The sequence below is a fragment of the Doryrhamphus excisus genome, chromosome 4 (genome assembly GCF_030265055.1).
Source record: "Doryrhamphus excisus isolate RoL2022-K1 chromosome 4, RoL_Dexc_1.0, whole genome shotgun sequence".
Lineage (NCBI taxonomy): Eukaryota > Metazoa > Chordata > Actinopteri > Syngnathiformes > Syngnathidae > Doryrhamphus > Doryrhamphus excisus.
The window spans coordinates 2,677,846-2,700,000 of record NC_080469.1 but is presented as its reverse complement, the minus strand read 5'-3'; the positions used below and the strand labels follow the sequence as shown (position 1 = coordinate 2,700,000).

The following is a 22,155-nucleotide window of genomic DNA, read 5'->3' as shown; positions in this document are numbered from 1 at the left end:
CAACTGGGGGTGGGGGAAAGCAAGAAGACAGAGGGGAAAGACTTTTTTTTTTTTTTTTTGGGGTTGTTCTTATTTCATGCATCCATATGTCCGCCATTGCTATGATGTGTTGCAATCTCCAATTCCAGATCACAGTCACACTTGTGGCAGTAGTCGAGATTCTGTTTACAGATTCGATGAATACGAGATGAAAGTATGCCACAGCGAAAATAACCACGGCAGCCGCTGACTTTTAAAGGTCTCCTTTTTTGCCTTGAAGTCCCTGACTCGATGCAAACGCACACACGACCTGATATCGTCATTTTCTCAAAAAACGGGGGTCTCAAACACGCGGCCCGCGGGCCAAATGTGGCACGCAGGACACTAGTTTGAGGCCCCCCGCCTTGATATGAAAGTTTAATGTTAGTGCGGCCCCGCGCAAGTTTGATATGGATGCTGTATGGTATCATGTACCCAGAAAAAATTATTAAGTTTGATTAATGTTCATGTTAAAGGTTAAATAACTGTTAATAGTTATCCTCCCTATCCGTGTGGAAGTGGTAAGTTTTTGGCTTTTTAAGTTTAAAGGAAATAACTCGTAGGCTACCGTTTAGGTCGCTAGCTCTCTAGTTTGCGAATTAGCATGTGTCTCAAGACCCTGCAGTTGCGCAATATGTTGTAAATAACAAGGACACTAGTTTGAGGCCCCCGCCTTGATATGAAAATTTAATGTTAGCGCGGCCCCGCGCAAGTTTGATATGGATGCCGTATGGTATCATGTACCCAGAAAAAATTATTACGTTTGATTAATGTTCATGTTAAAGGTTAAATAACTGTTAATAGTTATCCTCCCTATCCGTGTGGAAGTGGTAGTTTTTGGCTATTTAAGTTTAAAGGAAATAATCCGTAGGCTACCGTTTAGGTCGCTAGCTCTCTAGTTTGCGAGTTAGCATGTGTCTCAAGACCCTGCAGTTGCGCAATAATAATGCTTTGTTAATTTTAATCTTTAATTTGTTTATTTATTTTTCATCTTATTTTGTGTAGCTTCTTCCTACTCCTTTTGGACACGTGGAACTGGGAACTGATTATGGGATGCACTCAATGTAAAAAAAAAATTAACTATATTAGGAAAGCAGGAAGTGAACAAATGTAACAGTTAATGATTGTAAAAATACCAGATGGAGGGGTAGAATTTAATTAGCTTTGCTTCTTCCTACTCCTTTTGGACATGTGGAACTGGGAACTGATTATGGGATGCACTCAATTGAAAAAAACAACTTAAACTATATTAGGAAAGCAGGAAGTGAACAAATGTAACAGTTAGTGATTGTAAAAGTACCAGATGGAGGGGTAGGATTTAATAAGCTTTGCTTCTTCCTACTCCTTTTGGATATGTGGAACTGGGAACTGATTATGGGATGCACTCTATGTAAAAAAAAAAAAAAAAAACTATATTAGGAAAGCAGGAAGTGAACAAATGTAACAGTTACTGATTGTAAAAGTACCAGATGGAGGGGTAGGATTTAATGAGCTTTGCTTCTTCCTTCTTCCTTCCTAGCTGTCCTAGGCTATGCCTGTTTTTAACCTAAAAATTTTTTTATCGCTATTCAAAGTAACAAATCATCTGAGAGATGGCCCAAGGTTCTACGGTATAAATGACAAAAACCTGTCCCATCTGGATCTCATCTCAGTTGACTTTGATGAGAAGCAGCCTGGATTGGTCGCCGTTCAATTCCGGGACTGAACATTTCAAGTAGTAATCCCCCAAATTAGGAGTGACTTAGATCTCGCATACGCTGTGTCAAGAGTCAAGAGTAATTGTGCCAAATGTTGACACAGCAACTTGGTACTCAGGAACCAATCAGAAGCCAGAACAGCGTATTTCTGCAGAGGACACTTCCTGTTTTGAGTGTAATGTCGCCTGCGTGAGTCGCTATACATCTCCCTGTTGGTGTCCAAGGTCGCAAGAATGGATGACTCCGGGTTTACTGGAGGACAATGGTGTAGCTGTGGCCCCACTTTGCCCCCCCCACCGTTTGCCCCAACCGCTGTACAGTTCATTTTTGATGACTTGACAGAAGCGATTATTCTTTACACAGCGTCATGATTAATCGTAATGTAGTTATTGCTATTCATAGTCGTACCTTTCTTTGAACGTGTCCATCAGATTCTATTTGTGTGCGGTCGGTCCAATCAGAGGAAGTTAATAGGAACTAGGGCTGAACAAGGAAAGGAGGGAGGGAGGAGCAATCAGCTAATTTTTTGCGACCTGTTGTATCATATCGCATATCGTTTAATCCACTTTGCAGCACTCCTTATGCATACTAATCACATGTACGGTTGTTTACATTTGTTAGCTGCAACGGTAGCGTTGTCAAGCAGACAAACCATAACAAGTTAGATTTTAGTGATTTAGAGTGCAGTGATTCCCACATGACTGCAATGTATCTGTGGTGGTGCTACAATTGTATGGAATTGGAAAATTGGAAAATTCAAATTTCTCTTTCGGCACCGCAACAAATCGAGCGCGTCCATCCAACCTTGTCTTCTGCATCTGTCGCTCTCACACCAACTACCTTCATGTCCTCCTTCACTACATCCATAAACCTCCTCTACGCCTCCTACCTGGCAGCATCCTTCTACTAATATATTCACTATCTCTCCTCTGGACATGTCCCAACCATCTAACATGTAATGTCCCTCTCATGTGCTCCTTCCTGATCCTATCCATCCTGGTCACTCCCAATGAGAAAGTTGTGCTTCCTGTCTTTGCCCGAGTGGTACTGTCTCTAAACCAGGGAGGGGTCTCAAACTCAATTTACTTGGAGGCCACTGGAGCTAGGGTCTGGGCGAGACTGGGCCGCATCAGGTTTTCAAAAAAAAAACCAACAAAAAAAAAAACGCATTTATTACAGATGAAAAATAAATAAACAAATCAAGAATAAAGAAATCAATCAATCAGTAATAAATAAATAAATATAATAATAATAATAAAACAGCAAATAATAAAAACTTAAGAAACCACATATAGTTGGTGGGTAGACAAATTATTTTTTTCACATTAAAATGAACAAAGCATTATTAGAGCCCTGTAGACATGACAAAACACGACTATAGTCACATTTATACTCTTTTTATTTACAACATATTGCGCAACTGCAGGGTCTTGAGACACATGCTAACTCGCAAACTAGAGAGCTAGCTACCTAAACGGTAGCCTTCAAGTTATTTCCTTTCAACTTAAAAAGCCAAAAACTTACCACTTCCACACGGATAGGGAGGATAACTATTAACAGTTATTTAACCTTTAACATGAACATTAATCAAACGTAATAATTTTTTCTGGGTACATGATACCATACAGCATCCATATCAAACTTGCGCGGGCTGCACTAACATTAAACTTTCATATCAAAGTGGGGGCCTCAAACTAGTGTCCTGCGGGCCACATTTGGCCCGCGGTCCGCGTGTTTGAGAGCAAGGGCTGACAATGATATTTTTGTTGTCTTTTATGAGGCCCTCTAGGCTGAGATGTCAATCCACTGGAGCGTTTCATTAGTGTACCATATTTTCATGTGCCTGCGACATCTTCTTCCCCTGCTGTGCACACTAACTCGGTGCGTTCACAGTTTTCAGTTTTTCGCAAACAATGTTTAAATCACCTCCGCGCTGCTTTTGATCAACACGTTCTTATCAATGCTGAAAGAGCTGTGGCAGCTTCTACCGGAGTTTTTATCCCGTTTTTCCCAGAGACACACCTAACTTTCCCAACATCTCGTCTTGCTGTCTCATTCCGCTCTTCTCTTCTGGAATGTGTGTGTGTGTGTGTGTGTGTTGTTTGAACGTCAGCGTTTGTTGCTGCGTCTGTCGCCAGGGGCGTAGCCCAGAGACCGAGGCTCCAGGTGTTTGCTCTTTCTCGCCTCCACACACATGCACAATCACGTGCACGCTCACCCACAATAAGCCCTCCCTCCAGATCCAGCCCACTCCTTTTCGTTTAGAACACAGTTCCTTTCATCAGACTTTGTGAGGATTCAATATTATATATATATATATATATATATATATATATATATATATATATATATATATATATATATATATATATATATATATATATATATATGCAATAGTTCTTGTTTTATTTTTATACTTTTTTAATTATTTTTATAATTTTCATTATTCTTATTTTTACTTTCTACAAAATGCACCGTGGAGTTGCACTCAAATTTTGTTGTATGCAATACAATATTATATATATATATATATATATATATATATATATATATATATATATATATATATATATATATATATATATATATATATATATATATATATGCAATATTTCTTGTTTTATTTTTATAATTTTTTTATAATTTTTATAATTTTCATTATTCTTATTTTTACTTTGTACAAAATGCACCGTGGAGTTGCACTCAAATTTCATTGTATGCTATACAATATTATATATATATATATATATATATATATATATATATATATATATATATATATATATATATATATATATATATGCAATATTTCTTGTTTTATTTTTATAATTTTTTAATAATTTTTATAATTTTCATTATTCTTATTTTTACTTTCTACAAAATGCACCATGGAGTTTCACTCAAATTTTATTGTATGCTATACAATATTATATATATGTATATATATATATATATATATATATATGCAATATTTCTTGTTTTATTTTTATAATTTTTTAATAATTTTTATAATTTTCATTATTCTTATTTTTACTTTCTACAAAATGCACTGTGGAGTTGCACTCAAATTTTGTTGTATGCAATACAATATTATATATATATATATATATATATATATATATATATATATATATATATATATATATATATATATATATATATATATATATATATGCAATATTTCTTGTTTTATTTTTATAATTTTTTAATAATTTTTATAATTTTCATTATTCTTATTTTTACTTTCTACAAAATGCACTGTGGAGTTGCACTCAAATTTCATTGTATGCTATACAATATTGCATATATATATATATGTATATATATATATATATATATATATGCAATATTTCTTGTTTTATTTTTATAATTTTTTTATAATTTTTATAATTTTCATTATTCTTATTTTTACTTTCTACAAAATGCACCATGGAGTTGCACTCAAATTTCATTGTATGCTATACAATATTTTATATATATGTATATATATATGCAATATTTCTTGTTTTATTTTTATAATTTTCATGATTCTTATTTTTACTTTCTACAAAATGCACCGTGGAGTTGCACTCAAATTTCGTTGTATGCAACACAATGACAATAAAAGCCATTCTGATTCTGATGGTCACATGGTAACACAAGCACCCAAATAGCTGTCCTAAGCTATGCCTGTTTTTAACCTACATTTTGTATGAGATGACCAAGGTACCACGGTATAAATGACAAAAAAACCTGCTCTGAATATCCACCCCACAAAGCATAAAGCGTAAATGTGGGGGGGGGGGGAACGCCACTCAAAATGTTATGACAACAGCACATGCTAGTGGTGACCATTGGAACTGCGCAGAAGAACACAATTTTGTAACACTGCATGCCATCTTCTGTTAAGCAAGGCCTTTTTAAGTCTCTTGCATATTCACATTGAACGCTCCTTCCGGCTGTGATGGTATCAAATCAGAAAGCACTGACCTCCATAATCCACACTCTACTCAAACGTATTAAGAAGGCTTGTCCTTCTTCAACCCCCACTAAACACTTGCAGAGAGGCCTGCGGGGCACAGCGAGCTAGCTTTATTGTCATTGTGCAGCCGAGTACCTACAGTCAGGGCTAGACCAATGGAGGAGGAGGAGGAGGAATGCTGTAAATGTTTTGTGGAAAATAAGGGCGTATATAAAAGCTGATGGAGAATGAAAGCTCTCTGGGTGGGGATGTGATTATGCACAAGTGATTAATAAGAGGAGTCATAAACAAAGGCCCAGGAGATGTTTGAGGTGCTTAATAATGCATTATGTTCATAAAAGAGCCGGGCCTCTCCAACTGATCCCTGTGGAGTAGGACACCCCAGAGGGACCAGGAAGGGAGAATAAGTGCGTGCAGGAATGTTGGTTTGTGTGTGCGGTTGGAATTTCAAAATGTGAAGACGGAAATAGACTCGGATCGTTATAAGTTCTTCACTGCATTGTCGCCTTTAACATATTATTAGCGTGGCTGGTGCCTGAGTAACAAAAGGTTGTGGTACGCTGGGTGGCACTCGTGCCAGGTGTTGAGGACCCCAGAGCTATGGTACCCATTATGTCATTGTATGGTCATATCACCTTGTACTTCGGTACGGGACAAAAAAAAAACAAACAAAAAAAAAAAACATAAACTATATTAGGAAAGCAGGAAGTGAACAAATGTAACCGTTACTGATTGTAAAAGTACCAGATGGAGGGGTAGGATTTAATAAGCTTTGCTTCTCCCTACTCCTTTTGGACATGTGGAACTAGGAACTGATTATGGGATGCACTCAATTGAAAAAACATTTTTAAACTATATTAGGAAAGCAGGAAGTGAACAAATGTAACAGTTACTGATTGTAAAAGCACCAGATGGAGGGGTAGGATTTAATAAGCTTTGCTTCTTCCAACTCCTTTTGGACATGTGGAACTGGGAACTGATTATGGGATGAACTCAATTGAATTTTTTTTTAACTATATTAGGAAAGCAGGAAGTGAACAAATGTAACAGTTACTGATTGTAAAAGTACCAGATGGAGGGGTAGGATTTAATAAGCTTTGCTTCTTCCTACTCCTTTTGGACATGTGGAACTGTGAACTGATTATGGGATGCACTCAATTGGAAAAAAAAACTATATTAGGAAAGCAGGAAGTGAACAAATGTAACAGTTACTGATTGTAAAAGTACCAGATGGAGGGGTAGGATTTAATAAGCTTTGCTTCTTCCTACTCCTTTTGGACATGCGGAACTGGGAACTGATTATGGGATGCACTCAATTGAAAAAAAAAATAAACTATATTAGGAAAGCAGGAAGTGAACAAATGTAACAGTTACTGATTGTAAAAGCACCAGATGGAGGGGTAGGATTTAATAAGCTTTGCTTCTTGCTACTCCTTTTGGACACGTGGAACTGGGAACTGATTATGGGATGCACTCAATTGAAAAAAAAAACTATATTAGGAAAGCAGGAAGTGAACAAATGTAACAGTTACTGATTGTAAAAGTACCAAATGGAGGCGTAGGATTTAATAAGCTTTGCTTCTTCCTACTCCTTTTGGACATGCGGAACTGGGAATAGATTATGGGATGCACTCAATTGAAAAAAAAATAATAAACTATATTAGGAAAGCAGGAAGTGAACAAATGTAACAGTTACTGATTGTAAAAGTAGCAGATGGAGGGGTAGGATTTAATAAGCTTTGCTTCTTCCTACTCCTTTTGGACATGTGGAACTGGTAACTGATTATGGGATGCACTCAATTAAAAAAAAATTAAACTATATTAGGAAAGCAGGAAGTGAACAAATGTAACAGTTACTGATTGTAAAAGTACCAGATGGAGGGGTAGGATTTAATAAGCTTTGCTTCTTCCTACTCCTTTTGGACATGTGGAACTGGGAACTTATTATGGGATGCACTCAATTGAAATTTTTTTTTACCTATATTAGGAAAGCAGGAAGTGAACAAATGTAACAACACAAGGCAGTAGTTGTTACAGTTTTCACTCAAGTTTACTTCAACTGCCATAACTTATTTCCCACTTCAGTTGTGTTTTTTTCTTGTATTTTAAAATGCCATCATACTTCTAAATATCTGTTTCTGTATTGATGCCGTTCCCTCTTTGTACTTCTGTTCTGTCCCGGGGGGGATACGTTTCTCTTTAATTCACACATAAATGCATTTTATTCCACTCATCTTTTCTGTATTATTTTTCAATATTAAGAGATGTCATGTCAAATGTACCACGAGGAGAAGAGACATGTTTGCGCATATGCTGTGATTTTTCCAATCATGAGATAAATCATGGAATCAATCACGGGGTGGGGGTAAGAAGGCAGCAATTATCCTAACCGCTTTACATTTATGTATTTCTATGAAAGTGAAAACAGAGCACCGTAGTTTTATCAGCCTAGTTTTTAAGTCCTTGACAGTTAGTATTACAACACTTTTTAACTATATTAGGAAAGCAGGAAGTGAACAAATGTGACAGTTACTGATTGTAAAACCACCAGATGGAGGGGTAGGATTTAATATGCTTTGCTTCTTCCTACTCCTTTTGGACATGTGGAACTGGGAACTGATTATGGGATGCACTCAATTGAAAAAAAAACTTTAACTATATTAGGAAAGCAGGAAGTGAACAAATGTAACAGTTACTGATTGTAAAAGCACCAAATGGAGGGGTAGGATTTAATAAGCTTTGCTTCTTGCTACTCCGTTTGGACATGTGGAACTGGGAACTGATTATGGTATGCACTCAATTGAAAAAAAAGAATTAAACTATATTAGGAAAGCAGGAAGTGAACAAATGTAACAGTTACTGATTGTAAAAGTACCAAATGGAGGGGTAGGATTTAATAAGCTTTGCTTCTTCCTACTCCTTTTGGACATGTGGAACTGGGAACTTATTATGGGATGCACTCAATTGAAAAAAAAATTAAACTATATTAGGAAAGCAGGAAGTGAACAAATGTAACAGTTACTGATTGTAAAAATAGATGGAGGGGTAGGATTTAATAAGCGTTGCTTCTTCCTACTCCTTTTGGACATGTGGAACTGGGAGCTGATTATGGGATGCATTCAATTAAAAAAAAAATTAAACTATATTAGGAAAGCAGGAAGTGAACAAATGTAACAGTTACTGATTGTAAAAGTACCAAATGGAGGAGTAGGATTTAATAAGCTTTGCTTCTTCCTACTCCTTTTGGACATGTGGAACTGGGAACTTATTATGGGATGCACTCAATTGAATTTTTTTTTTACCTATATTAGGAAAGCAGGAAGTGAACAAATGTAACAACACAAGGCAGTAGTTGTTACAGTTTTCACTCAAGTTTACTTCAACTGCCATAACTTATTTCCCACTTCAGTTGTGTTTTTTTCTTGTATTTTAAAATGCCATCATACTTCTAAATATCTGTATTGATGCCGTTCCCTCTTTGTACTTCTGTTCTGTCCCGGGGGGGGTTACGTTTCTCTTTAATTCACACATAAAGGCGTTTTATTCCACTCATCTTTTCTGTATTATTTTTCAATATTAAGAGATGTCATGTCAAACGTACCACGAGGAGAAGAGACATGTTTGCGCATATGCTGTGATTTTTCCAATCATGACATAAATCATGGAATCAATCACGGGGTGGGGGTAAGAAGGCAGCAATTATCCTAACCGCTTTACATTTATGTATTTCTATGAAAGTGAAAACAGAGCACCGTAGTTTTATCAGCCTAGTTTTTAAGTCCTTGACAGTTAGTATTACAACACTTTTTAACTATATTAGGAAAGCAGGAAGTGAACAAATGTGACAGTTACTGATTGTAAAACCACCAGATGGAGGGGTAGGATTTAATAAGCGTTGCTTCTTCCTACTCCTTTTGGACATGTGGAACTGTGAACTGATTATGGGATGCACTCAATTGAAAAAAAAAACTTTAACTATATTAGGAAAGCAGGAAGTGAACAAATGTAACAGTTACTGATTGTAAAACCACCAGATGGAGGGGTAGGATTTAATAAGCGTTGCTTCTTCCTACTCCTTTTGGACATGTGGAACTGTGAACTGATTATGGGATGCACTCAATTGAAAAAAAAAACTTTAACTATATTAGGAAAGCAGGAAGTGAACAAATGTAACAGTTACTGATTGTAAAAGTACCAGATGGAGGGGTAGGATTTAATAAGCTTTGCTTCTTCCTACTCCTTTTGGACATGTGGAACTGTGAACTGATTATGGGATGCACTCAATTGAATTTTCTTTTTTTACCTATATTAGGAAAGCAGGAAGTGAACAAATGTAACAACACAAGGCAGTAATTGTTACAGTTTTCACTCGTACCACGTACCAAACGTACCACGAGGAGAAGAGACATGTTTGCGCATATGCTGTGATTTTTCCAATCATGAGATAAATCATGGAATCAATCACGGGGTGGGGGTAAGAAGGCAGCAATTATCCTAACCGCTTTACATTTATTTATGTATTTCTATGTAAGTGAAAACAGAGCACCGTAGTTTTATCAGCCTAGTTTTTAAGTCCTTGACAGTTAGTATTACAACACTTTTTAACTATATTAGGAAAGCAGGAAGTGAACAAATGTGACAGTTACTGATTGTAAAACCACCAGATGGAGGGGTAGGATTTAATAAGCGTTGCTTCTTCCTACTCCTTTTGGACATGTGGAACTGTGAACTGATTATGGGATGCACTCAATTGAAAAAAAAAACTTTAACTATATTAGGAAAGCAGGAAGTGAACAAATGTAACAGTTACTGATTGTAAAAGTACCAGATGGAGGGGTAGGATTTAATAAGCTTTGCTTCTTCCTACTCCTTTTGGACATGTGGAACTGTGAACTGATTATGGGATGCACTCAATTGAAATTTTTTTTTTTACCTATATTAGGAAAGCAGGAAGTGAACAAATGTAAAAACACAAGGCAGTAATTGTTACAGTTTTCACTCGTACCACGTACCAAACGTACCACGAGGAGAACAGACATGTTTGCGCATATGCTGTGATTTTTCCAATCATGAGATAAATCATGGAATCAATCACGGGGTGGGGGTAAGAAGGCAGCAATTATCCTAACCGCTTTACATTTATTTATGTATTTCTATGAAAGTGAAAACAGAGCACCGTAGTTTTATCAGCCTAGTTTTCAAGTCCTTGACAGTTAGTATTACAACACTTTTACCGTTTGTTGCTGCTGTAGCAGGACATGTTTATGGACCTTGAAGTCCACACTGACTAAAAAAAAAAAAAACACACACAAAACAAAACAGTGTTTTGAATGAAAAGAAAAAAAAAAACCCTTGAGCGCAGCCTTGTAAATTAATTTGTTCGTGTTGTATGATGGGAACACAGCTGGCCTCATTAACATGTGCACAACAAATAATTATAGTATTTTTTTCCCCTCTCTTCAGCCCAGCCACTGCTTGGCTAATGGGCTTGCTGGGTTAATTATGTCAGAGCGTAATTACACAGGGCCCAGAGAGACATAATGGTGCACCCTGCTGCGCCCCCACGCCACCTAATGATGGTATATTGCTGACAGGGTTCAGGACGGGACCGGCTGACACCTGCTTATCTTTTCCATACAAAATCCTGAATCCACTCTGCTAGACCCCAACAACAGTACAACGGTACCTTTGCACAAGTCGCTTCAATGCCCCCACAGAGGCCACCGGACAATGCGGCATCTGACTCTGTTAGCAGTACCTCGACCTCGCGCTTCAACCGTGCAATCGCCCAGAGACAAAAAGTCAGTGACCGTAGGGAAGCGGCTGCAACACGGCGGCCTCAAGACTGATGAAACAACTGAAATTGTACAAAAATATAATATTTTACCTTGATTGACTACAATATTACTGCTATACTATTGAGCAACAATGAGGGCTGCACGGTGGTCGAGTGGGCGAGTGGGCGAGTGGTTAGCACGCAGACCTCACCGCTAGGAGACCAGAGTTCAATTCCACCTTTTTAGGAAAAAATCCCATATTTATTTTGACATTTTAATCTGATTAATCACATATGTTAAGGAATTAATCATGATTAATCACCATTCGCAAATATGTCTGAAATATGCTAATTTTCACTGTATTTAATGAATAGAGACATAAATCATGACATCCGTATATATTTGTATGTGAGGCCACACAGTAATTAGCGTGCAGGCCACACAGCTATGAGACCCCGGGTTCGATTCCCCGCTCAGGCATCTCTAATGTGGAGTTTGCATGTTCTCCCCGTGCATGCGTGGGTTTCCTTCGGGTACTCCGGTTTCCGCCCACATTCCAAAAACATGCTAGGTTAATTAGCGACTCCAAATTGTCCATAGGTATGAATGTGAGTGTGAATGGTTGTTTGTCTATATGTGCCCTGTGATTGGCTGGCCAACCAGTCCAGGGTGTACCCCGCCTCTCGCCTGAATACAGCTGGGATAGGCTCCAGCACCCCCCGCGACCCTCGTGAGGATAAGTGGTAGAAAATGAATGATGGGGGTCTTACTGAAAATATTAGCGAAAACTGAATTTTTGATACCGATATCAGCCGATACAGATGCCGATATGTGTAACATGACATATCTCCTGTGGTGGAATGAACACATATATGTTGTATATACATTTTTTTTAAATATCTCTCTACATGATCTGAAATAATTTTGAATAAATAAAAATAATGATAATTTAAATATACAACTCACTCAAAGTTAACTAGTATGTTGTTGTTGTTTTTGTCCTTTAAAGTTAGTTATTATAAAAATTATGACTAAATAAATAATACATTATATATATATATTATAATTAATTAATTATTTAAAATAAATAAATAAATAAATATTATTACTGCTGCTATAAAATGAAGTCAAATTCTATTCTAAATGATTTAGAAACTTACCACTTCCACACGGATAGGGAGGATAACTATTAACAGTTATTTAACCTTTAACATGAACATTAATCAAACGTAATAATTTTTTCTGGGTACATGATACCATACAGCATCCATATCAAACTTGCGCGGGGCCGCACTAACATTAAACTTTCATATCAAGGCGGGGGCCTCAAACTAGTGTCCTTGTTATTTACAACATATTGCGCAACTGCAGGGTCTTGAGACACATGCTAATTCGCAAAACTAGAGAGCTAGCGACCTAAACGGTAGCCTTCAAGTTATTTCCTTTCAACTTAAATAGCCAAAAACTTACCACTTCCACACGGATAGGGAGGATAACTATTAACAGTTATTTAACCTTTAACATGAACATTAATCAAACGTAATAATTTTTTCTGGGTACATGATACCATACAGCATCCATATCAAACTTGCGCGGGCCGCACTAACATTAAACTTTCATATCAAGGCGGGGGCCTCAAACTAGTGCGGCCCGCAGGCCGCGTGTTTGAGACCCCTGGTCTAGCACAAAACCACGGACTAGATACTACAAATTGACATCAGTTAGTAACTGTTTTTTACAAAGATATCAGCTGACCCACACAGGAAGTGTGGATTTTTTAACCCTTTGAAAGGATCTCATACGCTTTGCTTTGATTGAGTTAATTTTGTGTTTATATCCCTTTTCTTTAAATTTGATGTGACTTCCCGTGCCGCTGATTGATGATTCTTGTCAATGGATCGCCTGTACTACAATCTTTAGCCCTTTGATGACTAAAAATTGAAAGTATTTATGGAAAAGAGGCTGATAAAGTGTTTTTTTCTGTGACAGTGGGTCGATGGAGTCATCCTGTTTGTCTTGGAAGAGCTTTTTCCCTTAACAGTGAATGTCCCTTGTGACTGATGCAATATCTTCACACTCGGTGCAACAATGAACGCAGACAATGTTTGACTGTAAACCGGTCCTGGGAAAGAAAAAAAAAAAAAAAAAAAAAAAAAAAACCTTGATCAATTAAATGGTGCAAAATGTTTGTGTGATGAAAAAGCGGATAAAAGGCGCTTTGCAACGCATGGCTAGGATTTCAACAAAATTTCAACAAAGTTTTGTTCTTGTTGACGCCATCTTTTTTTTTTTTTTTTGGGGTTGCAACGGTTCTTGTGACATGTGACACCATGGCGGTCCGTGCCCACACGAGAAGCTCTCAGATACGCTTCCGCACACAAGATGAAAGCTGCTGGAGAAAAAAAAGTTTGTGCAGCTAAGCAGCGATTTTCCACGTCTTTTAGAGTTTTTAAGGGCGTGCGCGTGTGAGCACCCCCCACCCCCCCCACCACCATCTTGTCAAGGAGCTCCCCTGAGCTTCCTTCTCTGTGCTTTGACACTAGAAGTCACCTCCTTTGGTGTTCAGCAGGCAGGTACACAACTCTCTCTCTGAGCTGTTGAACTTTTCGGGAGGGGAAGAAAGGGAAGGCAAAGATTAAAAACAGCCGTGTGATGTGGAGTGCTGAGCTGCCTCCTGAGGATTCCTGGCATAATAATTTAAATGATCAAATGATACAGAGGAGACTTGTTAGCTGAGAAGCAGCCTCCTAGTTGGCCCCATGGGCCCGGTGCTGCCACGCATGCATTGCAAAATAGCTCCTCTGTTGTGCTAAAGAATCCAGTTTTTTTTTTTTTTACTTCTTTCTCTCTTACAACCTTTTCAGGAGCTGACTTTTTCTACACTTTGTTTAGGTGTATATTTGGCTCTTAAGACTGTCACTTTGTATCTTTGCCTGCGTTATGATTAATAAGCAAAGGAAATACCATTTAGATCTAAAACATCCGCCCGCTTTTAGCCTTTGGTCCAGCCTGCGTATTTTAAAAAAGTGTAACTCTTTGGAAATAAGTCTCGGTGGAATAGTCTGGCAAAGAAAACTTTGCTGTACAAGACAGCCATATCGGTTTTTTTTCCCCCCTCAAAAAGTTAAAGTGTAGAAATTTGTACTTGATGCCATAGGAATTACAATGGTAATGGTAATTTTTATTTTATTTTATTTACTTATTTATGTCACTTTGTATCTATGCCTGCTTTATGATTAATAAGCAAAGGAAATACCCTTTAGATCTAAAACATCCGCCCACTTTTAGCCTTTGTCCAGCCTGCGTATTTTAAAAAAGTGTAACTCTTTGCAAATAAGTCTTTGGAAATGAGATTTTGATTTAATTTTATTTTATTTTATTTTATTTTATTTTATTTTATTTTATTTTATTTTATTTTATTTCATTTCATTTCATTTCATTTCATTTCATTTCATTTTATTTTATTTTATTTTATTTTATTTTATTTCAGTTTGTATCTTTGCCTGCTTTATGATTAATAAGCAAAGGAAATACCCTTTAGATCTGCGTATTTTAAAAAAGTGTAACTCTTTGGAAGTAAGTCTTTGGAAATAAGATTTTTATTTTTATTTTTATTTTATTTTATTTTATTTTATTTTATTTTATTTTATTTTATTTTATTTTATTTTATTTTATTTTATTTTATTTTATTTTATTTTATTTTATTTTATTTTATTTTATTTTATTTTATTTTATTTTATTTTATTTTATTTTATTTTATTTTATTTTATTTTATTTATGTCACTTTGTATCTTTGCCTGCTTTATGGTTAATAAGCAAAGGAAATACCCTTTAGATCTAAAACATCCACCCACTTTTAGTCTTTGGTCTAGCCTGCGTATTTTAAAAAAGTGTAACTCTTTGGAAATAAGTCTTTGGAAATAAGATTTTTATTTTATTTTATTTTATTTTATTTTATTTTATTTTATTTTATTTTATTTTATTTTATTTTATTTTATTTTATTTTATTTTATTTTATTTTATTTTATTTATGTAGCCTTATGTATTATTTTAGCTGTTTGAACTATGAACTATATCAGCAAGTTGAAGTATTTGTGATTTTAGAAATAAGGAGTTAGTATGTTCTCTGTAGGCGGCATTATGAATTATCCTTACTGACCTTTTTTTTGCAGTACATTTAGCGAGTGAAGATTGCTTTTATAGTTATTAGCCCATATTTCCACACAATAGGTAAGATATGGTAGAACCAGAGAGCAATAAAGAGTGTGGAGTGATTTCTGATTGAGAACAAATTTTTGCTTTGTTCAATATTGAAATATTTCTGGCCACCTTATGTTGTATATTTGTAATATGAGGTTCCCAGCTCATATTTTCAATTTTGGAATAAGTGCAGATCCTGGAAGATATAAAAAGCTTTCTGTGTGGGTTATTGCATGTTGCTGCTCTATAGGAGTCCACAACTCACGGCTGAAAAAATGAGCCGAATAGTTCCCCTTTTAAGAAATTACTATCGTCTTCCTTACTTCTCGGTTATTAAAAAATATGTCATAAAAAGGAGGGTCCTACAAGTGGCAAAAATACACGTGAACACAAACCAGACCACCAAGTGGTCCAGACCAGAGGACTAGACTAGTCTGAAAGCGCCCTGCACAAACCATGTGAATCTTTGCACCAGTTTGTTTGTGTTTTGACAGATCCGGCTCCTGTACTGGAGGCCACGCACACCCTGGAGGAAAGGCTGCAGCAGCTTCAGGGTTCAACCCCGGACAGCGAGGCACTGGTACGAGAGATCAGCGTTCACTGGAAGAATCACCTGGAGTGCCTTGAAAAGACAGGTCAGCACAAAAGCAAGTGGCAGTGCTTCTTTCTGTCCTCATTTTTACCCGATCTTACCCCATCTTGTAAAGGTCAGTTACATATAGACAAACAACCATTCACACTCACATTCATACCTATGGACAATTTGGAGTGGCTAATTAACCTAGCATGTTTTTGGAATGTGGGAGGAAACCGGAGTACCTGGAGAAAACCCACGCATGCACGGGGAGAACATGCAAACTCCACACAGAACTGGCCCGAGCGGGGAATCGAACCCCCTAATCACTGTGTGGCCCCACATACAACTATATGTCATCATTTATCTCTCTATTCATTAAATACAGTAAATATGGCAATATTTCAGACATATTTGCAAATGGTGATTAATCATGATTAATTCCGTAACATCCGTGATTAATCAGATTAAAATGTTAATCTTGTTAAAATAAATATGGGACTTTTTCCTATAAGCAAAGTTCCTATAAGTCTCGAACCCAGGGAATCGAACCCTGGTCTTCCCCAGGTCTCATGATTGTGTGTCGTACATGCTAAGCACTCATCCACCGTGCCATAAAAAGGAGACATTGGGTCATCTCTATATGCCAAATAATTAATAATGTGAGTTATTTCCATTTAGGACTGACCCAATTCCTCAATTAATTGAAACATCCATCCATACATTTTCTACCACTTATCCTCACGAGGGTCGCGGGGGTGCTGGAGCCTATCCCAGCTGTCAACGGGCGAGAGGCGGGGTACACCCTGGACTGGTGGCCAGCCAATCACAGGGCACATATAGACAAACAACCATTCACACTCACATTCACACCTATGGACAATTTGGAGTCGCTAATTAACCTAGCATGTTTTTGGAATGTGGGCGGAAACCGGAGTACCCGAAGGAAACCCACGCATGCACGGGGAGAACATGCAAACACCACATTAGAGATGCCTGAGCGGGGAATCGAACCCGGGTCTCATAGCTGTGTGGCCTGCACGCTAATTACTGTGTGGCCTCACATCCAAATATATACGGATGTCATGATTTATCTCTCTATTCATTAGATACAGTGAAAATGGGCATATTTCAGACATATTTGCTAATGGTGATTAATCATGATTAATTCCTTAACATCCGTTCAGTCCGGGTACACCCTGGACTGGTCGCCAGCCAATCACAGGGCACATATAGACAAACAACCATTCACACTCACATTCATACCTATGGACAATTTGGAGTCGCCAATTAATCCTCTAACCCAGGGAATCGAACCCTGGTCTTATCATATAATTGTTAAAACTATAATATTGTATTTAGTGTTAACAATTTAGTCTTTCTTGAATATATCAATTGGTTTTGCATTATTCCTTATGGGACAAATTGATTTGGTTAGCGTACGTTTTGGTTAGAGTTGTACCTACTTGAATGGATTAATGACTCTAACCAAGGCGCTACTGTGTAAATAAAATTTTTGCATCTCACAGCAACTATGGTGCATTCACGGACTGCTGAACATAATTTGAAATCTCAGCACTTGATTAAAAAACATTATCCGTGAAGGATAAATACATAAATATGTAACATTGTGAGCTATGTATTATCACATATTTATCAATTATTAGCAAACTATTGTGAATATGGGGAAATAAACAGACAAGCCACAAGTAACAACGCCAACTGAGGATCACAGAAATATTTACAGTACAACGCACTTGTACTACTATACTTCATACTACATTTCCTTCCCCACAGAGCCCACTAACAACGGTGCTGCACACCCAGCGGAGACGGGGGACCCATTAGGGTCTACCTCTCCAGGTTCTCATATGACCCCCAACAGCACGCTGGCTCCAGGAGCCCCAGGCTCTCCACAGGAGATCTACCAGGACCAAGCTGAAGGACAAGGGTGAGTTTTCTCTGACTGACGTTTGGCGGTCATGTCCTAAATCAGGGTGTCCAAACTTTTTCCAGCAAGAGTCACATACAATAAAAATTTTTAAATGCTTGGGGGGGACCACTTTAGTACATTTTAGAGTGTACATTATAGAGTAAAGATGCTAAATAAACTTCCAGTTCACCCGTAGTATATGACTAAACTGCCAAACAGTACAGGTTAAAAATAATACTAATTAAAACATTAAATTAAATTATTATTGTTACCATAGTAATGGTAATGGTAATGGTATGGATTATGCATCCCATAATCAGTTCCCAGTTCCACATGTCCAAAAGGAGTAGGAAGAAGCAAAGCTTATTAAATCCTACCCCTCCATCTGGTACTTTTACAATCAGTAACTGTTACATTTGTTCACCTCCTGCTTTCCTAATATAGTTTAAGTTTTTTTTTTTCAATTGAGTGCATCCCATAATCAGTTCCCAGTTCCACATGTCCAAAAGGAGTAGGAAGAAGCAAAGCTTATTAAATCCTACCCCTCCATCTGGTACTTTTACAATCAGTAACTGTTACATTTGTTCACTTCCTGCTTTCCTAATATAGTTTAAGTTTTTTTTTTTTTTCAATTGAGTGCATCCCATAATCAGTTCCCAGTTCCACATGTCCAAAAGGAGTAGGAAGAAGCAAAGCTTATTAAATCCTACCCCTCCATCTGGTACTTTTACAATCAGTAACTGTTACATTTGTTCACTTCCTGCTTTCCTAATATAGTTTGTTTTTTTTTTCAATTGAGTGCATCCCATAATAGTTCCCAGTTCCACATGTCCAAAAGGAGTAGGAAGAAGCAAAGCTTATTAAATCCTACCCCTCCACCTGGTACTTTTACAATCAGTAACTGTTACATTTGTTCACTTCCTGCTTTCCTAATATAGTTAAAAAAAAAATTTCAATTGAGTGCATCCCATAATCAGTTCCCAGTTCCACATGTCCAAAAGGAGTCGGAAGAAGCAAATCTTATTAAATCCTACCCCTCCATCTGGTACTTTTACAATCAGTAACTGTTACATTTGTTCACTTCCTGCTTTCCTAATATAGTTTAAGTTTTTTTTTTCAATTGAGTGCATCCCATAATCAGTTCCCAGTTCCACATGTCCAAAAGGAGTAGGAAGAAGCAAAGCTTATTAAATCCTACCCCTCCATCTGGTACATTTACAATTAGTAACTGTTACATTTGTTCACTTCCTGCTTTCCTAATATAGTTTAAGTTTTTTTTTTCAGTTTCTTTTTGTATTTAATTTTTTTTGTCACATACCGAAGTACGAGGTGATATGACATATTCATAACATATATATAATTATGACATAATAATAATAGCACATCATGACCGGGATTTCAATCGGAGAGATGAAGAGAGAGACTTACAAAATGCACTTCTGCCACCTTTTTTTTCCATCTTAAAACTGCATCAAACATGATCTATTCTATTGTGGAGTTGCATCATCACCTCTTCTGCAAAATACGTATTTTGGTAGCAAATGAGTTAATCGTGAATACATGTTATTTTTACAATATGCCTCCATTATGGTTAAAATACACAACATTATCTGTGTAGCATTTTATTAATAATAGTGTTATTTCTCATATCTTCTTGTAATGCTTATGAACAAGTCAAATGTCTTTTTCTATTCCGAGTGAGCATTTGATGTCTTATGCCAGAGAAGATTAAGTGCATCACAAGTTCCGTACTAAATTACAAATACATGTGAAATGAAAGGATTCTTCAGCACTTACTGTATATATTTCTATTTGTCTGTGAAACCCGCAGTTGAGTGGAGCTGCCCTGGGATTAACATATTTCAAGGCGTGGAGTTGCGTACGGCAGCTAAAGTGATACTGTGCACAACTGACAGTTTTCGCTCTCTTAGGGAGGAGGAGAATGCTGGTGTTAGTTTGGCTGACAGACTGTCAGAGGCAGAGGAGAAAATCAAGGTTCTGCACTCGTGTGAGTACTCGAAAACGCATACTCCATACCTTTTCATTTCAGTTTATTAAACATGAACGTTATATATGTGTAGTGTGTCAACATATAACTGTGTCTACAATGATAATAATAATCTGAGTTTAATTTTATCTTCATTGTCAAAGACATGATAGCAACAATATCGACACAGACACCCCTCTCTGTTTTACATGAGTTATTTCTGTAATTTTTCAAAAATCCTTAAATCAAATTGCTGGCACTTGTTTGCCGTTTACTGTTACTTTGTTTGGCTCCATTTTGGGTTATTTTGCAGCCTTGATCCAAAAAAAAAGCAGAGACTTGAGGTGAGAAACACTACAAGAAGTAACTCATGGCAAAACACGAAGGAGGTGTCCATGTTGATCATGCTGCAACATCGCATCTTGGCATTTATATGCCATTAATATGAATATGGCATTTATATCAAAATAAAAGCAGAGAATTGAGGTGAAAAACACTACAAGAAGTAACTCATGGCAAAACACGAAGGAGGTGTCCATGTTGATCATGCTGCCACACTGCATCTTGGCATTTATATGCCATTTATATGAATATGGCATTTATATCAAAATAAAAGCAGAGAATTGAGGTGAAAAACACTAAAAGAAGTAACTCATGGCAAAACACGAAGGAGGTGTCCATGTTGATCATGCTGCCACATCACATCTTGGCATTTATATGCCATTTATATGAATATGGCATTTATATCAAAATAAAAGCAGAGAATTGAGGTGAGAAACACTACAAGAAGTAACTCATAGCAAAACACGAAGGAAGCATCCATGTTGATCATGCTGCCACATTGCATCTTGGCATTTATATGCCATTTATATGAATATGGCATTTATATCAAAAGAAAAGCAGAGACCTGAGGTGAGAGACACTACAAGAAGTAACTCATGGCAAAACACGAAGGAGGTGTCCATGTTGATCATGCTGCCACATCACATCTTGGCATTTATATGCCATTTATATGAATATGGCATTTATATCAAAATAAAAGCAGAGAATTGAGGTGAAAAACACTACAAGAAATAACTCATGGCAAAACACGAAGGAGGTATCCATGTTTATCATGCTGCCACATCGCATCTTGGCATTTATATGCCATTTATATGAATATGGCATTTATATCAAAAGAAAAGCAGAGACTTGAGGTGAGAAACACTAAAAGAAGTAACTCATGGCAAAACACGAAGGAGGTGTCCATGTTGATCATGCTGCCACATTGCATCTTGGCATTTATATGCCATTTATATGAATATGGCATTTATTTCAAAAGAAAAGCAGAGACTTGAGGTGAGAAACACTAAAAAAAAAAGTAACTCATGGCAAAACATGAAGGAGGTGTCCATGTTGATCATGCTGCCACATTGCATCTCGGCATTTATATGCCATTTATATGAATATGGCATTTATATTTATATCAAAAGAAAAGCAGAGACTTGAGGTGAGAAACACTACAAGAAGTAACTCATGGCAAAACACGAAGGAGGTGTCCATGTTGATCATGCTGCTACATCGCATCTTGGCATTTTTATGCCATTTATATGAATATGGCATTTATATTTATATCAAAAGAAAAGCAGAGAATTGAGGTGAGAAACACTAAAAGAAGTAACTCATGGCAAAACACAAAGGAGGTGTCCATGTTGATCATGCTGCCACATCGCATCTCGGCATTTACATGCCATTTATATGAATATGGCATTTATATCAAAAGTAAAGCAGAGACTTGAGGTGAGAAACACTAAAAAAAAAAGTAACTCATGGCAAAACATGAAGGAGGTGTCCATGTTGATCATGCATCCTTGGCATTTATATGCATTTTTAATTGTTTTTTATGCAAAATTTTAATTGTAAAACCGAAAACTTGTTTTGTGTTAACATTTTTGGCTTTCTGGAATGGATTAATTGGATTAATTATTTCTGAGAGGAAACATTGAGTTGGTTAGAATCTGACCTCCAG

The 22,155-nt window shown here is 36.8% G+C and overlaps 1 protein-coding gene across 6 annotated transcripts in view; it reads left to right on the top strand.

The window, feature by feature from the left end:
- Positions 1 to 22,155, top strand: part of cux2b (cut-like homeobox 2b) — a 184,147-nt gene that overhangs the window by 132,592 nt on the left and 29,400 nt on the right. For all 6 annotated transcript variants that reach the window (XM_058071245.1, XM_058071246.1, XM_058071244.1 and 3 more), the window contains 3 exons: positions 16,148 to 16,288; positions 18,025 to 18,178; positions 20,092 to 20,168. In XM_058071245.1, the coding sequence (XP_057927228.1) occupies positions 16,148 to 16,288; positions 18,025 to 18,178; positions 20,092 to 20,168 (372 nt within the window). The remainder of the gene's footprint in view (positions 1 to 16,147; positions 16,289 to 18,024; positions 18,179 to 20,091; positions 20,169 to 22,155) is intronic.